This window comes from Haliotis asinina, chromosome 1 (genome assembly GCF_037392515.1).
Source record: "Haliotis asinina isolate JCU_RB_2024 chromosome 1, JCU_Hal_asi_v2, whole genome shotgun sequence".
NCBI lineage: Eukaryota > Metazoa > Mollusca > Gastropoda > Lepetellida > Haliotidae > Haliotis > Haliotis asinina.
In genome coordinates, this window is record NC_090280.1 from 20,021,084 (window position 1) to 20,041,060 (window position 19,977).

Here is a 19,977-nt window from a genome sequence, read left to right on the forward strand (position 1 = left end):
CTTCAAGGGTCGTTTCCAGTGAGACGCTCTCAGTCCAACTTAACGACAGGGGCAACCTACTGTAGCGATTCCCTACTTGGCGTATAGGTACAATTTTTCCAAAGCGCATTTCTGTGTGAGTGAGTGAATATTTAACGTCACATCGGCAATGTTGCAGCTGTATGGTGACGCGAACGATTAATTATAACAATACAAATGAATTAATAGCACATACATTGTAAAACCCTGTCAACGAAGGACAGTAAAACTCACTAGAATATCACAGAGTAGAATATAAAACTAGTGAATAGACCTAAAACAATGTATCTATAGAGGACAGTACAATATAAAAATGAGCTATAGGTTGCCAACAACTGAAGGTAGATCACCATACTAAGGACCATGGGGACTTACAATACATTTGCTTCCTGCATGGACCCTAGTTGGATTTATATCATCCCTTCAGCTGTTAGCAATTTCGACAAATCTAGCCATAAGGTAAAAACACATTTATTCTACGATAAAAAAGCTGGAAACTGAAATTTACTTCAAATGTTTTGGGACTTAAGTACCCTCTCAGGAGGACAATTATTTTACAGTACTTCAACCCCCTTTGAGGGCACAGCCACTAACTAATTTTAAAATATTTATCTATTTACAGTTCAGTTAACAAATCTAATTCCTTTAAAAATGCAATGATTAAGTGAGGACTAATACTGATTAAAAGATCCTTCATAGTTTGTGAATTGAAATACTGATCCCTAGTGATGGAATACTCAACACAGTCAAGCAAGATATGCTTGACTGTAATTCTTTCATCACAAGGGATGCAGAACAGAGGATATTCACCTTTCAAAAGGTATTCATGAGTATATCTCGTATGGCCAATACGACATCGCCGCAAAATGACCTCTTCAAATCTGGACTGACAACACAAGTGGGTATAACCAATATAAGGTTTTACTTCATGTACTTTTTATTTACACCCACTTGGATGTCCCACTTCTTTTGCATCATATCACGGATATACGCTCTAATTGTAGGTTTATAATCAGGGTATGGAATAAGAAGTGGTGTCACGATCGGTCATTGTGTTACGGAAATGCCTACATGGTTGGGTAACCAACAAAAGACGATGTCGTATTGGCCAGAAGCAAGATTATTATATAATTCAATTATTTCTATTAAAAGTGGATGTTTACATGACAGGTTTTTAGTTGCCTGGAGGCAAGAAAGAGAATCGGAATAGATAATATACTGTGTATAGGATGTCTTTCAATATATTTAAGTGCCGTTAATATAGCGTTTGCTTCCGCTGTGAAAATAGAACTATTATCCGGTAATTTAAAAGATATTGTTCTGGATCCAATGACAATTACACAAGCCACTGCGCCACCATCCTTGAACCCATCTGTAAATAAAGATTTGTATGCATTATAGTTACTTGTTAATTGATTATATTCTTGTTTATATTGTAATTCATTTGTTTCTGACTTTTTAAACCTCGTCAGTGTTAGGTCAACTTCGGGTCTAACTAACTGCCAAAGAGGAGACGAAAGTAGACAGGAAGGAGATATATTGACTAGCTCAATGCCGCAAGCAAACAGAAAAGGTTTCACTCTAAGTCCCAGAGACGGAACAAGAGAAGACTTTTTATGGTATAGATCCTCATAAAGAGGATTCAAAACACAGTTAAATGCAGGATTGGCCTCATTAGAATATACTTTTGTTATATGCTATGAGGAAAGTTTTAAACGTCGTTGAGTAAGAGATGCTCATTGGCCTCGACGTAAAGACTGTCAATAGAAGAACTTTCAATTTAACTGAGACAAAATTGTAATTGCCTCTCTATTGTATGCATATTTCCCCCTCTACAAGAAACATTAAAATCATCCACAAATGATGATCCATCTACTGAATCACTTAAAACCTTAGGAAGACTATTGATTTTAATGCTAAATAAAGTCACAGACAAAATACTGCCTTGTGGAACACCCTGATCTTGATGAAAGTAGCCTCGGAGGGTTGATGCCACACGTACTTGAAACTGTCTGTCATTTAAAAAATTAGATATAACCTGAGGCACGCGACCTCGCAACCCCAAAGAATGTAAATCTTTTAAAATACCATGCTTCCAAGTAGTATCATATCAGATCAAACAAGATTGATACAGTAACTGCATTTTGGTTTTTAATGAAAGAATTTTTAACAAATGATTCCAAACGAACCAAGCGGTCAATTGTGCTTCGGATTTTACGGAGACCACATTGTGTATCAGTAATCAGATCGTTGGTTTCCAAAAACCAAACTAAGCGATTATTTACCATTCGCTCCATGGCTTTGCAAACGCGGTTAGTTAAGGAAATAGGTCGGTAATTTGATGGATCTGTATGATCCCTCCCAGGCTTTGGAATAGGAACAACTATGGCTTTTCGCCCTGAAGGGGGAAAATGTTGCGTTGTCCAAATTTGGTCAAAAATGCCAAGTAACATTTCGAGACAAACAAATGTTTTAAGAGTTGGTAGTGGATATCATCAGGTCCTGTTGCAGTGTCGTGAGCCTGTGATAGCGCAGTATGAAGTTCATGTAATGAAAATACCTCATAATAATCTTCATCATTATCAGATTTAAAATTCACTGGTTTCTTCTCTTGGTGTGTTTGATATGTCTGGAATTTTGGATGATAATTTGAGGACGAATGTATAGCCAAAGTTTCATCCAACTTGTTTGCAATATCAGATTTTTCAGTTAGTATGTTATTATCATTTTTGAGATGCTGAATACTACTGGATTTGCAACCCTTGCCTTTAATTCTTTGGATCATATTCCATACCCTTGACATAGGAGTACGGGAATTTATTTTGGAAACGAAATTTATCCAAGTATGACGTTTAATGAGCTTAAACGTTCGTCGAGCTTTAGCGTAACTGAATTTTACATTATTTACGTTATGTACAGTGGGATGAAGGCGAAAATATTTCACCGCTTTCTTCCTCTTTTTCCAAGCCTGTTTGCATTCATCATTAAACCATGATTTACGAATGTGCGGATTTACAGAGGACTTAGGAATAGTTTCATCAGCTATATGTTTTAGTTTGTCCGAGAACATTTTAATTGGATCAGGTGTATCCATGAAAAGGTCTGGTTTAAGTTCCTTAAGGCAGCTGGTCTGAAATAATGGCCAATTGGCCTTTGAAAAAATCCATCTTGTTACAGGCGGATCATCGGAAGGGTTAATTGTTGTAAGTACTGTTGGAAAATGGTCACTACCACAAAGATCATTATGGACTGACCATTCAAATTCATGATAGACGTTTTAATCAGTAAGCGACAGGTCTAAGGAAGAGTATGTTCCCGTTGCAGGATGTAAATATGCGTCAGAGCCATCATTGAATATACATAAATTATTATCAGATATGAACCCTTCAAGAACTTTCCCTTTACTGTTGGTATCAGGACGTCCCCATGATGATACAGGGTTTCGGTAATTGGTCATACAAATCATGAAGATCATTCTGATGGAGAATGGAAGAAGGGGAGATATACAAGGAACAAAGAGTAAGGGTTATATGTAAAGTAAGACGAACAGCAACATCCTGAAGATTGGTTTTATGAGGAACAGGGCTATAAATAATACCATGTCCCACCAATATGGAAGATCCTCCAGTGGCTTTGTCACCAGGGGGTGAAAAAGAATGATAAGATTGGTATTTACGCAATTCGAACTTATCATTTTGTTTCAAGTACGTTTCTTGAAAACTAAATGCTGATTGTTGAAAATCTTGTGCTAGTAATTGTACTTTATTAAAATTAGTTCTAAGTCCTCTGCAGTTTCATTGGATTAAGGAGTTAATGTTCGTTTTATAGCAGGTGATAGTACTGGGGACCGAGGTTTCCCCTTCAGGGGCGAACTGCTTTTATTTCGCGCACGGTGATGAGGAGAGACGCCCATGTCTTCCAAGAGTTGAAATTTATTAAAGATTTGTACAGAGTCAGGTGATCCCTTTTGTACTCTATCGGATTTTTGTGTATAATCTACTTTATGAAAAGGATTTTTCACTACAGGAGATACTGTTTGTGAGTCTGTCTGGCAAGCTCATGTCGCATGATTCTTATCAACAGCAGAATCTGATGTACTTAAAGTATGTTTGTCAGCTTTAACCCAGGTGATACCTGTCTGACATGCATGTGACAGAACAGATTTAGCATGATGGCGAGCAACAACAGCAGAGTATGTTATACTTGATGACTGAGGCGAGGCTGCATTTACTAAACGTTTTGCCTCATGATAGGTGACATTCTTTTGAGTTTTGATTTTGATAGTTTCATATTCACGTTTCCAGATTTCACATGACTTTGATGAAGACATATGGTCTCCAAGACAATTGACACATTTTTGGAGAAGACAAACAGTCAGAACCGTCATGATCTTCTTCACCACATCTGTAGCATGTTGCACGATTCCTGCAAGATTGGGCACCGTGACCAAACTTTTGACACTTGTAACAACGAAGTGGATTTGGAATATATTGCTCCACTTTGACATTACAATATCCAGCTTTGATATACTTTGGGTGTTTCGGTTGCGAAAAAGAAATCAAATAAGTGCTTGTATTCAAAGTTTCTCCATTTTCTTAAAAGTGAATCGTTTGACATGAGTGACTCCTTGATTTTGTAGTTCAGTGGCGATTTCTGTTTCACTCATGTGGGCAAGCCATCTTTTTCCGTCTCTAGAGATGCCTTTGCTGCTGTTCAGAGACTTGTGTGGAGAAACAGATACTGCAGTATTTGCAAGCTGTTTTGTAGCTATGAGGGTAGCTGATTGTTTCGCTGTTTTACACTCTATGAGGAGAAACCCAGATCTAATTGGAACAGCTTGGACATCACCAACCAGTCCATAAATTGCGTTTGATGTGGCAAATGGATTGAGTTTTAGAGGTTCGGCGTCAGTAGAAGATACAACCAAAACTCTACTCCGATACTCTATGTATCCGGTAATCTCTTTGTAGCACTGTCCTCATCAGAGGACAAACACTCATCTAGTGCTCGTTTATGTTTTTTGGGTTGAGCCATGGTTAATAATAGAAAGTTCACCATCCCATCTCCCCACCCTCCACCGAGTATCTCTTGGACAATGCTATATACCAGTGGCTCCCCGACTGGCAGCACCAAGGATACTGAAATGGTATACTCCAGCAGAAGATTAATTCAAAATTAATCGATTCACCAGATTGGCCCATGAGCCACTGCCTTCTGGGCATAAGACTCTAGGCAAAGTTAATAACATGAGTTTTCAAATCTAAAAGTGTTATGTGAATGAAAAAGCCAAGGCCAAAATTGAAACAGTACTAAATCAAATCTGTGCAATTGCTAGTACATGAATAATCCACGCAAAGGGCTTGGCGTGACCAGCCGATCGGTCGAACGGGGCCCATTCGACCACCCGTCTAGGGCCAAAGTAGTGTATTGAGCAACAGGAACACGGCTACAGGCCCCTATTGTCCTCAACCACCAGGATCCCCTCCTCCGCCGACACAGGGCCACAACCCACCGTAAACGGGTTGGTGGACAAAATATCCCCCTGGGTCCACAACGGGGATGTCGGCGAGCTCGTAGCGTTAAGCAGCACCCACCCCCAGGAGGTGGCTCGCCACGGGTGCCCAAAGCGCATTTCTGGTATCCCTCTGCCGTAATCTAAATAATACTAATGACGGTGTAAAACCCTACATCACTCACTATTAGACAATGTTGTGCTAAGCCACTCAAGACTTTTATGAGTAGTTACACCCGAGGAAGGTATTCTGGTATGAAAATACAAGTTTCATTTGCTCGGTATATGCAGCACATGTTGCACGTTCAAGATGGAATTTGCTTGGTGTGGTTCTGTGTTAACATGTGTCTGCTCTATAGACAGGTCACGTACCTAGTTCATCTCGCATCTGTGTATTGAGCGTTGGTAACAGAAGCAAAGAGGTTGTCCTCTTCTGAAACCAGAATGTGTGTCGTGAAATAACTGGATTGAACGATAGGAAACATGCAGGAAAACTAACCACTGGCATTTACTGTGTGACAATGGCCACTAAAGCCCGTAGAATTATCTCCCTTTAAGCGTCCATACAATCCAGGGAAGGCAAACACTACACAGTTCTTTGAGTCTGGGGTTACTGGTCTTCCTGAATGGTCAAAATCCAATATGGTGGCCACTCGGTGACTACGTATTTTAATAAGGTGTTGGTTTTAATGTCAGGTAAAGTCTCCAGCATTCACTAGAATACTTTTCTATGAATTTTATAAGCTGTTGTGTGCATTATCACAGATCTATTGTCAGGTTTTCCTGTTGAATTTCAGATTCCCACAAAATTGGTGTATTATCGCTAATAATGAGAGACAGTTGGAAACTGTGACCACGTCTAATTGATGGGGAAACCTTCATGTGGAATGCGGTATCGTACAGACAAACTACTGCATTTGGCCGTATAAAGGCGTTTTCCAACTGTGGTCAATGCTGTTAGTGTACGAGTCGGTTTGGCACACACTGGCTAGTCACCTAGGGGAGGAAACCACTCAGTTCAGATTTTACTCTCTGGAATTGCCAAATATGTTTTTCATTGTTTCGTTTTTCTCTTTAAGTCTGGACATGCGCAACGCCAAATGAGTTCCTGATCATATCATGTAGGTTTATCAAGCTCATGGAGAGATTCATTCAAGGCTTTTGTTACGAGTGTGCATTTTCTGTATATTATTGTTAAGTAATAATTGTTGTTTGGTCACAACATTTAGTGTTTTGAATAATAGCTATGATGGGTCGCATTTCGTTTTAATTGCTGGTCAACACTTTTTAGCATTCTGGTTTTCCGGAATTTATCTGCTCCTAGTTTTCGATGTTTACTTCCGGGATACTGTTTCGAGACCATTCAACAGTGTTGACGAGGTTCGTTTGTGCCCGAACTTTCGGGGAGAGACTTAGTAAATGTATATAAAGGCTGGTTGCCATGTGGAGGGTGACAATCACACTGACATTCATTCATATTTGCTGGAGTTACTGCCAACACTTGAAATCCCGTCAGCGCCTGAATCTACATTATCTGCTGTGGCAACAATCGCTGGGTTGACATTCTGCCATAGTTGATTTTCTCTCACACCAAGACTTTGATGAGTGCTATATTGTATTTTGTGACTCATTGACTTAGATTTTGTCTCTCTTAAATTGTACCTGAAATCTGCATTGTTATATTGACTTCTGACTTTGTATACCTTGTTCTCATTGCATAAGAACAGAATTTTGAACGTTTATGACTTGTCTTTGTTCTGTTTTGCTGGTTCACAAGGGGATTTCTTACATTGTTTGTCACAGTAAATTCTTAACCGTAACAATTAGATAAACTAAACCTTTAGAAACTCATCAGACTGTAAGTGGAAGAAAAAAGGACAGAGGTAATTGACCAAGCCATCATGGCGGAAGTTATTATCCGCTCAAGATCTAAGTGGATATACGAAAGGGAGAACGTTAGTCGATGTTTTCCAGTTTAGAATGTAGGAAATTGTGAATAAGGGTATGTCTCGGTTGTAGCTGGAAGATGGGTCTATTCTAGAGAGTACAAGCAATTGAAGTCTTCGCTGTCTTTTTTATGAAACTTTGTTCTGTTGACTTAAAAGATTGTAACCTTGTGGAATGCTTAGCAATAAAGCAAGACTGCAGTATCAACTGTGGAAGTATTTGCTATATTAACAGCTGTCATTGGTGTCAACCCTGACCTGCCCATGGTCCTCATCAAATACACAGTACGATCGCCCTCCATTTTACACCCCAGGAATCATGTGGCTCTCAGCAAGCAGTGTGTTACTACAGGTTTCAGTCCTGGTTTACATGTTATGTCAGTGGTCAAGATCAAGTGAGTTTTCACCAAAATAATTTACCGTGATTACTGGAGGCCACAAGATTATTTACACACTCATCTTCATATACACATTCTTACTCCTGCACACAGGTCTTGTATTCTAAGAGAGTTACACCCCGTGTCTTAAACTTTTTGTTGTTTAGGTTTTTTTATGTTTTTGTTTTTGTTGTTTGTTTTTTTTATGGAAGTGCACTCATCGTCATACCATTTCTCATTATTCCAAAGTTTTGACGATGTCGAGTAGATAAATGCCTCCGAAGACCACAAAGACATGCAGATTCTGAATAATGTGCACAGGTGTATCAACAGACACACTGATATCATCCAGACAACAGGCCTCACAATCAGCTAATGTGAAATATTTGGAATAATATTTGGAAATAGGCGCTCTATAAATCCATTATTATTATGTTTTACAGATTAGGGTAGAATGCAGCAGAGAGGGTTCAGGTGATCCTGGCACAGTCAGGCTGGTAAAGCTCATCATCAGCTCAGGGCCCTCGCCCCCTCGACGCGCAGCCCATACAGCGAATGGGACGCTGCCTAGTCGAACCCACCAAGAACTTTTCGGAGAATACTAGAGAACACTGCAGCCTTCTGCATTACCCAGATTGTCAGAAGGGCTGTGCTCCCGGTAGAGAACCCGGGCACTCTCCTAATCTCCGTCAAGAGATCAGGAGGTACCAAACCAAGGGCACTGAGAACAATGGGGAGCCTGACGACAGTGTACTTGGGATGCAAGCGAGACATTTTAAAGGCGAGGTCCGCTTATTTACATGCTTTTCCTGAATCTTGCCAATCACATTCATTGGCTTTATCAAATAGGACAAGATCAGGTTTGTTGGCAGGAATTTTTCTGAGGCTGCATATTAGCCTATTCCATAGAAGTTTAATACTGTCATTTTCCTGGACATGTTCAGGGTCGTACCATGGATGGACCTCAGGGTCAAAGCCACAGGCATGGCGGGGACGACAGTAAATGCAGCGAACCATGCCATCATGTCTTTTAAGATATAATGGTTATGCCAGGGAAGGACATCCAGTCTGTAAATTTATTACATAATCAACATTTCATGTTAACATTTTGATCATGAATCACATTCTGACGATTGCGAGTGGGAAGTGACTGGTCATGAGCAGCAAAATGGAAGCCCTCAGTATCACATTTGAGACCAGCCGACTTCATCCAGGCGAAGGAGTCGGTTGAATTGCAGCTGTTCTGTTCCACTCACTGCATGTGCACACAATGCAATGCACAAAGGACCGATTCTGGGCAGACTTAGTTAAAGGCTTCACCTGGTTTACTCCCATCACTGTACATCGTCACCAAACCAACTTCAGAAATATCAGCTTGTGTCCAACAACCTTGGCACGCTTAAGGTAGTGGTGGAATTTCCTTCGTGAGTCTTCACATGCATCACCAGAGGATCATCCGATAAATAAATATGTGCAAAAGCACTCAATAAAATTCTGCCACATTAATCAAACCCCGACCTCCTGAACTGACTGGCACATATAAACGATTAAGAAAGGAACGAGGGTTGTGTGCTCTGTTATCTTACATGATCCTTCTGGTCAGGCGGTCAAGACTCTGGATGTCTTGTTTTGACCAATCAACTACTCCAAAGGAATAGGAGAGGACTGGCACAGCTAAAGCATTGGTGGCTTTGAAAATGTTTTGAGCATTTAGCTCTGAGCTCCAGAATGAATTTCTTTAAACGACATTTATACTTGGCCCGACGTTTATTTTTAATCTGGGAATTCTGGAGCTTGTTTCCAACTTGCATTCCAAGATAGGTGTAGGATTGATCATCCATTTTAGTTATCTTGCCACGTTTCAAATGAAGAGTATTACATTTGTCGAGTCCAAATGTCATGCCAATATTATTAGAAAAGGAGTCGACAAGGACATGTTCTTTCAAATTGGTATCTACTTTGGCAAGGAGTTCGATGCCATTCATGTAGAGGAGATGAGTTGATACGTTTTAGCCTCTTCCAAAATCGTTTTCTGTACATGTTGATCCTTGCACCCCCAACATACCTATCTCGACCCTTGCTGCTCTCTGTAAATTATGTCACTGGAAGAGCAGTAAGATGGCACAAGGTTTGTCAAACACCCTGTGAATAATTTCTATTGAGTATTCAAACATGTGATAGGTCAGAAGGTTTTGGGATCAGTCAAGAACTCTTTTTGGGGGGAAAGAGTATTGTGCGACCTTTGCAGAACCATGGAGGAACATCACCTGTGTCCACAAGAGAGTTGAAACAGTGAAGTAATGGCATTTGGACACAAGGAACTAGTTACTTTCTCATGCATTGCATGGTCATAATCACTGACACCTGGTGCCTCCCGTTACAGTCGCCGGGTATGGACCACAACTGTTTCCAGAACCTCTCATCCAATCATGCTCACATTCACCACTCGTTTTAAGTTGCCTGCAGATTTTTTTTTCATTGTTTCTAAAAAGTTTATTTTCTTTGATAAATTTGTTTTCCATTTCTCTTTTTTTTTCTTTCTGTCCAAATTTCTATTTTTGCCTTATGGGAATTGACATTTTTTGTCGTTTAGACATGGCACAGGCACAGCTCTACCCAGGAAATATATTTACTAGTTTCTGTCAACTTTACTTGAAACCGGATTACCTTGGTTTATTGGTATTAGTATTAGAAGTAGGTCAGTTCAAAGGTTAAGGCTACTTTACCACATGTGAAAGTTGGAGGTCCGGCATATTCTGGTCACATATCGTCCCCGAACAAACATGACTTCAAGACCTGGGGAAACATCATGGATTTATGGACATGGCCCTCAAGCGCCTTGACATGATCTCATTCCACCCTTTATGTAATGTGATAATCTGAGGAGATTCGCATTACTTTCAAGGTCCCACTGAAGCCCGTTTCGTGGGCATAGATCTAATTGAAAGTTATGCCCATCTGAAAAACGGTAAAATTTCCCCATCGTCGTCACAGCCTATGGAGACAACATGCAGAAAGTTAACCCACTGATTGATTATGGATATGTCTACCTCCAGAGTGCAGAACTATTTACCATGCTGAATCACCGTGGCGTTGTCGACAGGGCTGTGGTGGTCCTGTTTGGGCACTTCAATGTTTTTGGACAAAGTAGCATTGATTACAGCCTCCTCGACAAAAACAACCACGAGAGAACCTTCCACTTGTGGCAGGTCCTTTCAAATCGAATGACTTATCTCAGAACAGATAATCAGTACCATGATGCTGAGAGATTCGTGGCATCGCATGCTTTGGTGGATCAAACGTCTAAAACTGTAGTACTTCTGCACGACTTTGACAAGAAGCCGACTTAAGTAAATGTCCACTTTGGTCATGGATGGATGAGTCCGTCCACAGCAATCATCTTGTCTTGTGTTCGCTTGAATGCCCAAAAGGTTACTGTACGAGACAAAGAATCAACGGTTCATCTCAACAACGGTGTCGTCACTCTTCCCACTGAGGCAAGCTGCTATCTCAAGTTGCTCTCTGCCTTCGACTTTGCTCACAATAAACCATCATAGAAACTGTTCACTGAGGGCCAGAAGTTGTCAAACCAATACAACAAAACGCTGTCACCACAAGCATCACTGTAGGCCATCTGAGCAATGTCGAGTACGCGTATCTAAGAATCTGCCTCAATGACAAGACCGGTATCTTAAACCAACATCAGTGCAGCTGAATGGCAAGTCTGTAACTTCGTATTATTCCATTCATCTGCAAACTACCAGTGATCACATAACAGCGTGGACGACTATGGAATATTTTTGTTCCAGTCCCTTTGCTGAAGCAGAACCAAAATGAAGTTAAGTTCCATTTCGCCAAAAACAACAGGGTGAGTGTCAACTGTTGCTCTTGTTTCTGTTTTAGTTCCAGGGTACGGTAGCCGTTACCATCAACAGATGGTGCCTTCGACAGGCCAGGGCTTGCTAAATACATTTTGTTTTCAAAATGCAGTACATTTATTTTATTTTATTTTCATACGGTCATTTTCCTGAGACGCTACCAGACCAACACAACGAAAGAACAACACAACATTGGCGTCGTGAATACTCTGATAGTTGGCTAAGGGGGCGGACAACAAGCAGATCTTCAATAATGGCAACAAGTTGGAAATGTCACAATTGAAACGACGTCATTTAAGTTTTAGCTGGTATTGCCGATGTCACCCTGATTTAGGTGTTTAGGGATTGGTTATACGGCAATGTGTGGCGGTGGAGTAGCACTGGAGTTAAAGCGTTTGTTTGTCATGTTGAAGATCCGGGTTTGTTTCTCTGCGTGGCACATTGATGCAATGTGTGAGGCACACATTGTGACAGAACATCAACAATATCCTTTACACCAACTGTTCTTCCTACTAAATGTCACAACGGGTTCCAGTGCTCACAGTCCCAATTAGGGGAGATTCCGGAAATATATATCTACTTTTACTGTTCTTTCAAGTGCTATGATCAACCGTATACCGTCAAATTACCAACCCGACCACTACTAAAAAGTGAGCCCAGTCACTTGAGAAACCATTCTGCGTCGGGTGCCTCACAAGAACGGACAATTTCAACGACTGGCGTACTGATTGGTAACATATCCTAGAGTATTTCTCGGGTTATGTTCCTATTTTACCATGAAATTCGTGACAACCATGGCGTGATTGTGTTGAACTTTGGGAAACTTAGGACTTCCAGACAATCCAGCAATTGTCATTAAACCACTTGAATACTTGATGAAATTGAACGTAGCTACTTGACTACATGATGAAGATAAAAGTAGCTAGTTGACTACTATAATGAAGTTGAATGTAGCCAGTTGACTATTGTAATTCCAGTATATTCCAACTGCCTCCATAGTGAAGTCAGGTGAAGCTAGATGAGGATGACTGACAACAAATTAGTCTTGACTGTTTCAACTATTATAAATTAGGACGTTAATTACTGGGAAGCTGCAACAAATAGATATTTAATTAATACTAATACTGAGGACGTAAAACCATTTCGGGTGTGTCGAACAGTTCATGCAAGAGTCCAACACATTTATATGACTATGCCGTTCCCAATGTGATTGTACAGACTAGGTGGTGAGGATCAGTGACGACATAGGGCAGGGCTGGGACGGGTAACCCGCATACCTGGGTCTGGTTGGTAATGAGCTGGACCCGGGTACCCGTCTCAATACAAGGATCAACAAACATCTCACACTCTTCAGCATATACAATAGTAATTATGTTACACCTTTTCCCCACTCTTCCTTTAATTAAATCTTTTTGTGCTAGTGTCGTTCGTGTTCACTGTTTAAGACATGACAGCAGCACAATACTGGATGTAATAATCGATATTCATCTCCGGAGACAAAAGAGTGTCGACAATGGGGATCGATTGTCCACAATGGCCGAAGATGCTCGGTAGTACAGAAGCGTGGTCAACCGGAACACAAACGTCAAGACCTATGTAGGTCATGTCCTAGACGGACGACGATGTATCTAGTCGATTCACTTATTTCCCATGAAATGCAACGAAGCATATTCACAGTGGAACAAATAAGGGACCGTACTTTGTCTTTCATAATTGCTTTGCACAGTTTTGTTGAAGATCTTGTTGAGTTCTCTTGCGAATCACATTTGGTTTTGTTGGGGTTTTTTTCAGAGCGTGATATACACTTCACAAAAGAAGTTATTGACAAGGGACACTTTACGTTATCTATTGTGGCGAGGCAATAGGTTAACAGAAATACGAAAAAAATTAATGTCTCCAAATATTCCTGTGTCCCTCACTTTCTATTTTAGTATACTAGTATATACAATGTTGTATTGAATTCGTTACTCCTAACAGGTACTAAATCTGATCCATGACCGAATGAACCCGTAAAGATCCGGTTCAGAATTGGTCGTGACCATCTCGTTCTTATCGTAAAGGCGACTAACGGGACGGGGTGGTCAGACTCGCTACTTGGTTGACTCGTTTCATTGTATCTCAGTGGCATAGATCGAACTCATGGTGTCAGTCACTGGATTGTCTGGTCCACACTCGATTATTTACAGATAGATTATTTACAGAGTGCGGCGTTGAACAACAACCCAACCAAACAACGTTGCTATTTGCTTCTGCTGTCTGACGCTTCCGCTGCATTTTAGCACCATATTATACCATATCATATGTACCAGGGACCAGCGGAAAGTCCTTCCATATATATATATATATATATATGTGTGTGTGTGTGTGTGTGTGTGTGAGAGAGAGAGAGAGAGCTTGGAACACGGAGCGTCTGCGCCAACTATCAAAATATGATCATTTTAAATGCATATTTTTATCATCACTACTATTCATCTAAGTATTTCACATAGATTCATAGACATGTACTGTCATCGTATTGCATATTGACAATTAACGGTTCAGTTAGCTGCTTCTACCCAGTTACAAACATCATCGTACAGCTGTAATGATGCTCGAACAAATATGATATAATCGCAATTGGGACTACTTGCCAGTAGAAAGCGGTACACATGAACATGCACTTTCACTGATAAATGATCGCAGTAAAAGCGTTCAGGTTTTTGTATAACGCATTCATTTAGAATATTTGATCTATACGTAGTATAGAGTTTAGTTTTACGCCGCACTCAGCTATTCTCTAGGTTTATGGCGGTAGTCTGTAAACAAGAAACAAAGGATAACTATCTTAGATCACGAACTATGAATGACCTTTTAAACATCAGTTCTGATTTAATCATTGCATTAATTTTATAATCGAATTAGATTTGTTAAATATAAACGATAAGTATTTTCAGATTGGAAGTATATATTAGTAACATATATTGTCAGTGACTGTATAGTCAAGGGTAGGGGAAGAGGGATTAAAGTACTGAAACATTTTTGTCCTCCTGAAAGGGTACTTAAGTCCCAAAATTAAAATTAAATTAAAACTAAAATTAAAACTTTCCACGTTTTAATCGTAGCATACATGGGTTTATCTGTGGTTGACTGTGTTTTAACTGCTGATGGGATGTTGTAAGTCCAGTTAGGGTTCTAGCATGGTGATCTATCTTCAGGTGTTGACACTCTCTAGCTCATGTTTCATATTGTAATGTCTTCTCTAATTGGAATGTTTCAGATTTGCTCGCTGTTTTCATATTCATATATCTGATTCTCTAATATTCTTACTGTCATCGTCGGCAGGTTTTAATCTTATTTTTATTGTATAAATTCATTCGTCACGTTATGGCTGAGATATTGCCGATGTGACGTTAAGTATTAACTCACTCACTCACTCAACCAGACAATCCAGTGATCAACAGCATGATCATCTATCCATAGAACTGATAACGATGACATATGTCGACCAAGGCAGCGAGTCTGACCACCCGATCCTGTCCGACGCCTTTTACGACAAGCATAGGTTGCGGAAGACCAGTTTGAATCTGATCTTCAAAAGTGAAAAAAAGTTCTCAATTTCTTCCAGCCTAAATTCAATGATCAGCAACACCCTTAGGATCGAAGATTAGGTTGATATTCAGGAACACTTACTCGGCGTAAGATAGACAGGAAAAGTGACCTGATCAACTATATTCACCGCTGCAGTCTGCATGCTCATAATATCAAGCACTCGTTTCTGGGGGAGAGTCTATTTTTCACGCTCCGTTATACAGGGACCTGCTTTTAGTACAAACTTGTGTTAGATTGACATCCTACAAGCACATACAATGAACTATTGTGAAATTACTACAGAAAAGTATTCAACAGTATTGTGAAAACTAATAGCAAACACAGTAGAAAATAATAAGCATGATGCTTCAGTATTCTCCTGTGGGTCATGTCTTTTCGTTGATGCGATGTGTACAGCTAAGAAAGGAGATCAATATAAATATGCTTGATGCAGATGCACCAACTGCACTCTGATAAGGATGAGAGCGCTTGGCTCCACTGCATTTAACCTCAACAGTCATCGCGTCACTTCCTTGTGTAGAGTGTCCCTCGAACCAGACAATAACAATTTGTTCGAACGCCATGTTCGCCCTCCATACTACGAAGTCTCTCATGCATTACACCTGTGCTTCTGACCTTAACCAAAGCAGTAAACATCTCAGACCTAGATCACTGCATCACACCTTAACATGATACAGTGTTGAAACCAGAGTAAAACCAAACAATCGTACCATCTCCCTCAGCGAAAGTCTATGTAAGTACAACATGCAGTATTTGTTTGTTTGTTTGTTTGTTTGTTTGTGGGTTTGCTTACTTGTTTATAAGTATTCCAGTTATATGGTGGAGATCTGTAACTCGATCACATATTCCACACAATCCAGTGATCAACATCATGAGCATCGTGAATGGGATACGATGAGATGTGTCCATCAAGTCAGCGAGCCGGACCTTCCGATCCCGTTAGATGCCTCCTGACGGGACTGATCGGTTGATGAAGACCAATTCTGATCCATATCATCAACGTACAGTAAACTCCGTTCATAACGAGCACATTTGTAATGGGCTAAACCACATAGAAGCACAACTGTTTTTGGTGTTTTGCTACATATGTTAGTCGGACTGCATAACACAAACTACCCTTGTAAAGAACTTAAACTGATGGCCCCTTTGAGTTCGTTATAACTGCAATTTTATAACGTCACGGCATAGCCTCTACCGTATATCAGATCTTTGCCATGACAGTGACATTGAAAATAACAATAGATGATGTCATCTCTAATTATACTCACGTCACCACAACACAGTTAGGGTTTAAAAAGTAAGCAATTTACACACTTAACAATTCCGGGGCAGCACAGTGCAGTGTTCTCAGCCTTTCTTTCATTGGTCCTTGTTGCATGGAACGGTGACTGTATCGATCCTCTGAGAGTGAAGTGAGATCGTCTACACAGTTTGTTTCAGTGTAGAGGGTCTCTGGGTGGGACATGGTGTAAAATGGCTTTCAAAGACAGGGGGCATGTGTTTGGACTGCACCTTCTGTTGCTCTATCTGACGCTACAGTTTTCTGAGGCAGCTGGTAAGTACATTATTTCTCAAATATCAAAACAATAAATTTACATCGATATATATACAAAACGACTTTCAGAAACCCAAATGTTTGCGTTTGGGTATCTGAAGGTTGTAGCAAGCATGCAACACCAGGACTGCGTTCCACAAAGCGTTCGTAAGGTTAGATCTGTCGAAAGTCTAGTTTATCATAGGACTACGAATGTTGTAACACTTTTGTCGTAACGTTTTGTGGATCGTGACCCTAATGTTTGCAAACGGTATGTCAAAATGTACTTTACACAGTGTTACGTATATACGTTTATGGTCCTGTGATGAGTTACGTACCTTGATGTGCCAGGATACGAAGATACTTTTTCACAGAGGCGCCTTGATATTAATCCTTTAATGAGCATTGCACAATATTGTCCACCTTTGTGGTTATAAGCAGTAGCCAATAAATTGACAAGCTACAATATAAATGAAATACAGCTCAAAAAAGGGTTTTAACTAAAATGTTTGAGTGCGAGGAAAACATGTACACATTCATAAGAAATGTATGCTGAATGCTGAGTCACATTAGCCCGATAATATCAAGAGGATGTATTTATGAATTATTATCAATCAAAGTAGTGATGGTACACGGTGCTCGCAAAAAAAGGTCAGCGTATTCTGCTCCATCGGAGGCATCCGTCGAAGATGTTGAGAGAGGCAAGACACTTGTCCATCTGAAAAAAACGGATAGTCTACATCCATTACAAGTAAGGATTTGTCACTGATGCGACAAATATAGATATCACCTCCATATATCTACCCCAGATTCGTTTTGAAAGCTTCACTGGGGTCAGGTGTTGAACACTGTAACCTTTATCGAACATACTCTAAGCAAGAAGGGCAGTATAAGATATCCCAATGGCTAAAGCGTTCGCTCGTCACGCCGAATCCCGGGTTATATTTCCCACATGGGTACAGTGTGTGGAGCCCGTTTCTAGTGTCCCCTACGATGATATTGCTGCGGCATAAAACTAAACCTACCCACTCTTCGCAAGAGTGGTATGACGTTCTTTGACATCTTCATTAAAAGAGCATTCTCGGTAGAAATTTAAAGTAGTCATATCTAAACACCTACCTCTGGAACTGTCTGAACACTGCTTCCCATGGGGACGTTGTCTGCAAAGCTATCACATAGTATTGTTATCGCTCTCACTTGTAATGCCTACATCGTAGTTAAAAGACACATGAGGCGGTGTCCATTGTCTCCATTGTTTTAGGTGGGTCAGTCGGTGGAAAGGATTTGAGTATTAGATGGTCATTGAACGATATTACGATATTCGAGATACCTATAGCTAAGTTTAAGTTCTTGATCAAAATACTTAATCTCAACTCTTTGATATTTTTGAATTTTTCAGCAGATATTCTGATTCATATAAATCGCCCTATCACCAAACTCATGTACTCTCACCTGAAGAGAGAAGTGGAAATGATATTAAGCTGTTTTCGATTCACTAGAGAAAAAAGCATTTCCGACAGCCGAGAACCTTACATACCATGAGCTTTGTACATGTATCTATCGTTAATCCTAATATCATTAATAGGATCTGTGTTTCCACAATATGTTTTACAAATTTGGTTATTGACATTAGTCCTGAAGTTAAGGTCCTGAATGAGCACTATAGTCCAGGAGCGTCAGTACAGTAGGACTTCACACATTACCACTGCACATTCGCATAACATACCACAAAACATTCGCAACATTACCGTAGTTTATACGCACTAATACCACAGCACATCCGCATAACATACCACAAAACAGTGGAACATTACCGTAGTGTATACGCACAAATACCTCAGTAGAAGACAAGCCAAACCCACAGTTTATATGCATTAGTACCACAGCACATTCGCATCAACACCACTAAACATTCGCACCAATGTCACAAAACATTCGCGTCATTACCGCATCAAGCTCGCAGTTATAACGCATCAATACCACAAAACGTTAGCATCATTACCACATCATTACCGAATCAAAACCGCAGTTAATACGCACCAATACCACAAAGCATTTGCATGTTTACTGCCTCAGTGCCACAGCACATTGCTTCAGTACAACAAATTATTCGCATCGTTACAGCATCAAACCATACGCATCAGTACTACAGTACATGCTACATTAGCATCTCAGTTTTAGGCGGATCCATACCACAGACCAAACGCATCAACATTCAAATGGAACATCTATTCGCGACGCTGTGTGTACATGTCATCAAAGACACTCTATCGATCACTGTGACAGTTTGTGATACAACACCATGTCCTCACAACCTCTGCCTAATGCATAGCTCATTCTTGCCAACAGCCTTACAAATTGCCCTGAGCATGTAATATATATGACAAACACGGGAGTAAACAGTCTCTGTTGTTGCACTGGACATTTTTACATGTCATATGATTTATGATCAGTGGTATATTTGGGCAGATTCTACGTGATTTTGTTTGTAAAGGGAATTACAGCTTCGTCGCCTTTGGTGTACTTGGTGAAAAATGAATTACACACTTCGGAAAAAAATTAACATACTGAATGAGAGAACTGGTGGCACACATACAATGTGATCGTATATCCTTGTCTTCTGTGTACGGGGTGAAAAAATATATAATATAAATACATACATCAACATAGAGAGAAAATTAGAAAGGGAGAGAAGGAAAGGGGCGAGAGAGAGAAACAGATCTAGAGGGAGGGCGAGAAAAGAGCTAGAGAGGGGGAGACGGAGAGGGAGAAACAGAGATACAGAGGGAACCAGAGCAAGGGCGAAAAACAAAGGAGAGACAAACAAAAAAAACAGCGCGAGAAAGAGAAACATAGGAAGAGAGTGAAACAGCGAGCGAGAGAGAAAGAAGAACAGAGTGAGAGAGCCAGAAGACCAGATTATATAAAATTAGCTGTCAGTGAGTTAATATTTGGCGTCATATCGGCACTATTCTAGCAATATCGTTAGAAGAACAATGATATTAAAGCTAAAGACATCTAAAACATAAAAACCTACGCTGATGGAGAGTAACATTACACTACTACGTGACAAGTATTAGATGAGCCAGTGTAGTGAACGCGTTTGTGACAAGCAGTCGCGGCA

General features: G+C 40.2%; 1 protein-coding gene and 1 pseudogene across 1 annotated transcript in view; both read left to right on the top strand.

The window, feature by feature from the left end:
• Positions 1–7,431: 7,431 nt before the first annotated feature.
• Positions 7,432–12,753, top strand: LOC137256368 (uncharacterized; annotated as a pseudogene).
• A 4,038-nt stretch (positions 12,754–16,791) lies between these two features.
• The window catches only part of LOC137288259 (fibrocystin-L-like), a 108,668-nt gene continuing 105,482 nt past the window's right edge, over positions 16,792–19,977 (top strand). The window contains exon 1 of the mRNA XM_067820736.1: positions 16,792–16,874. Coding sequence (XP_067676837.1) covers positions 16,793–16,874 — 82 coding nt within the window. The 5' untranslated portion in view covers position 16,792. The remainder of the gene's footprint in view (positions 16,875–19,977) is intronic.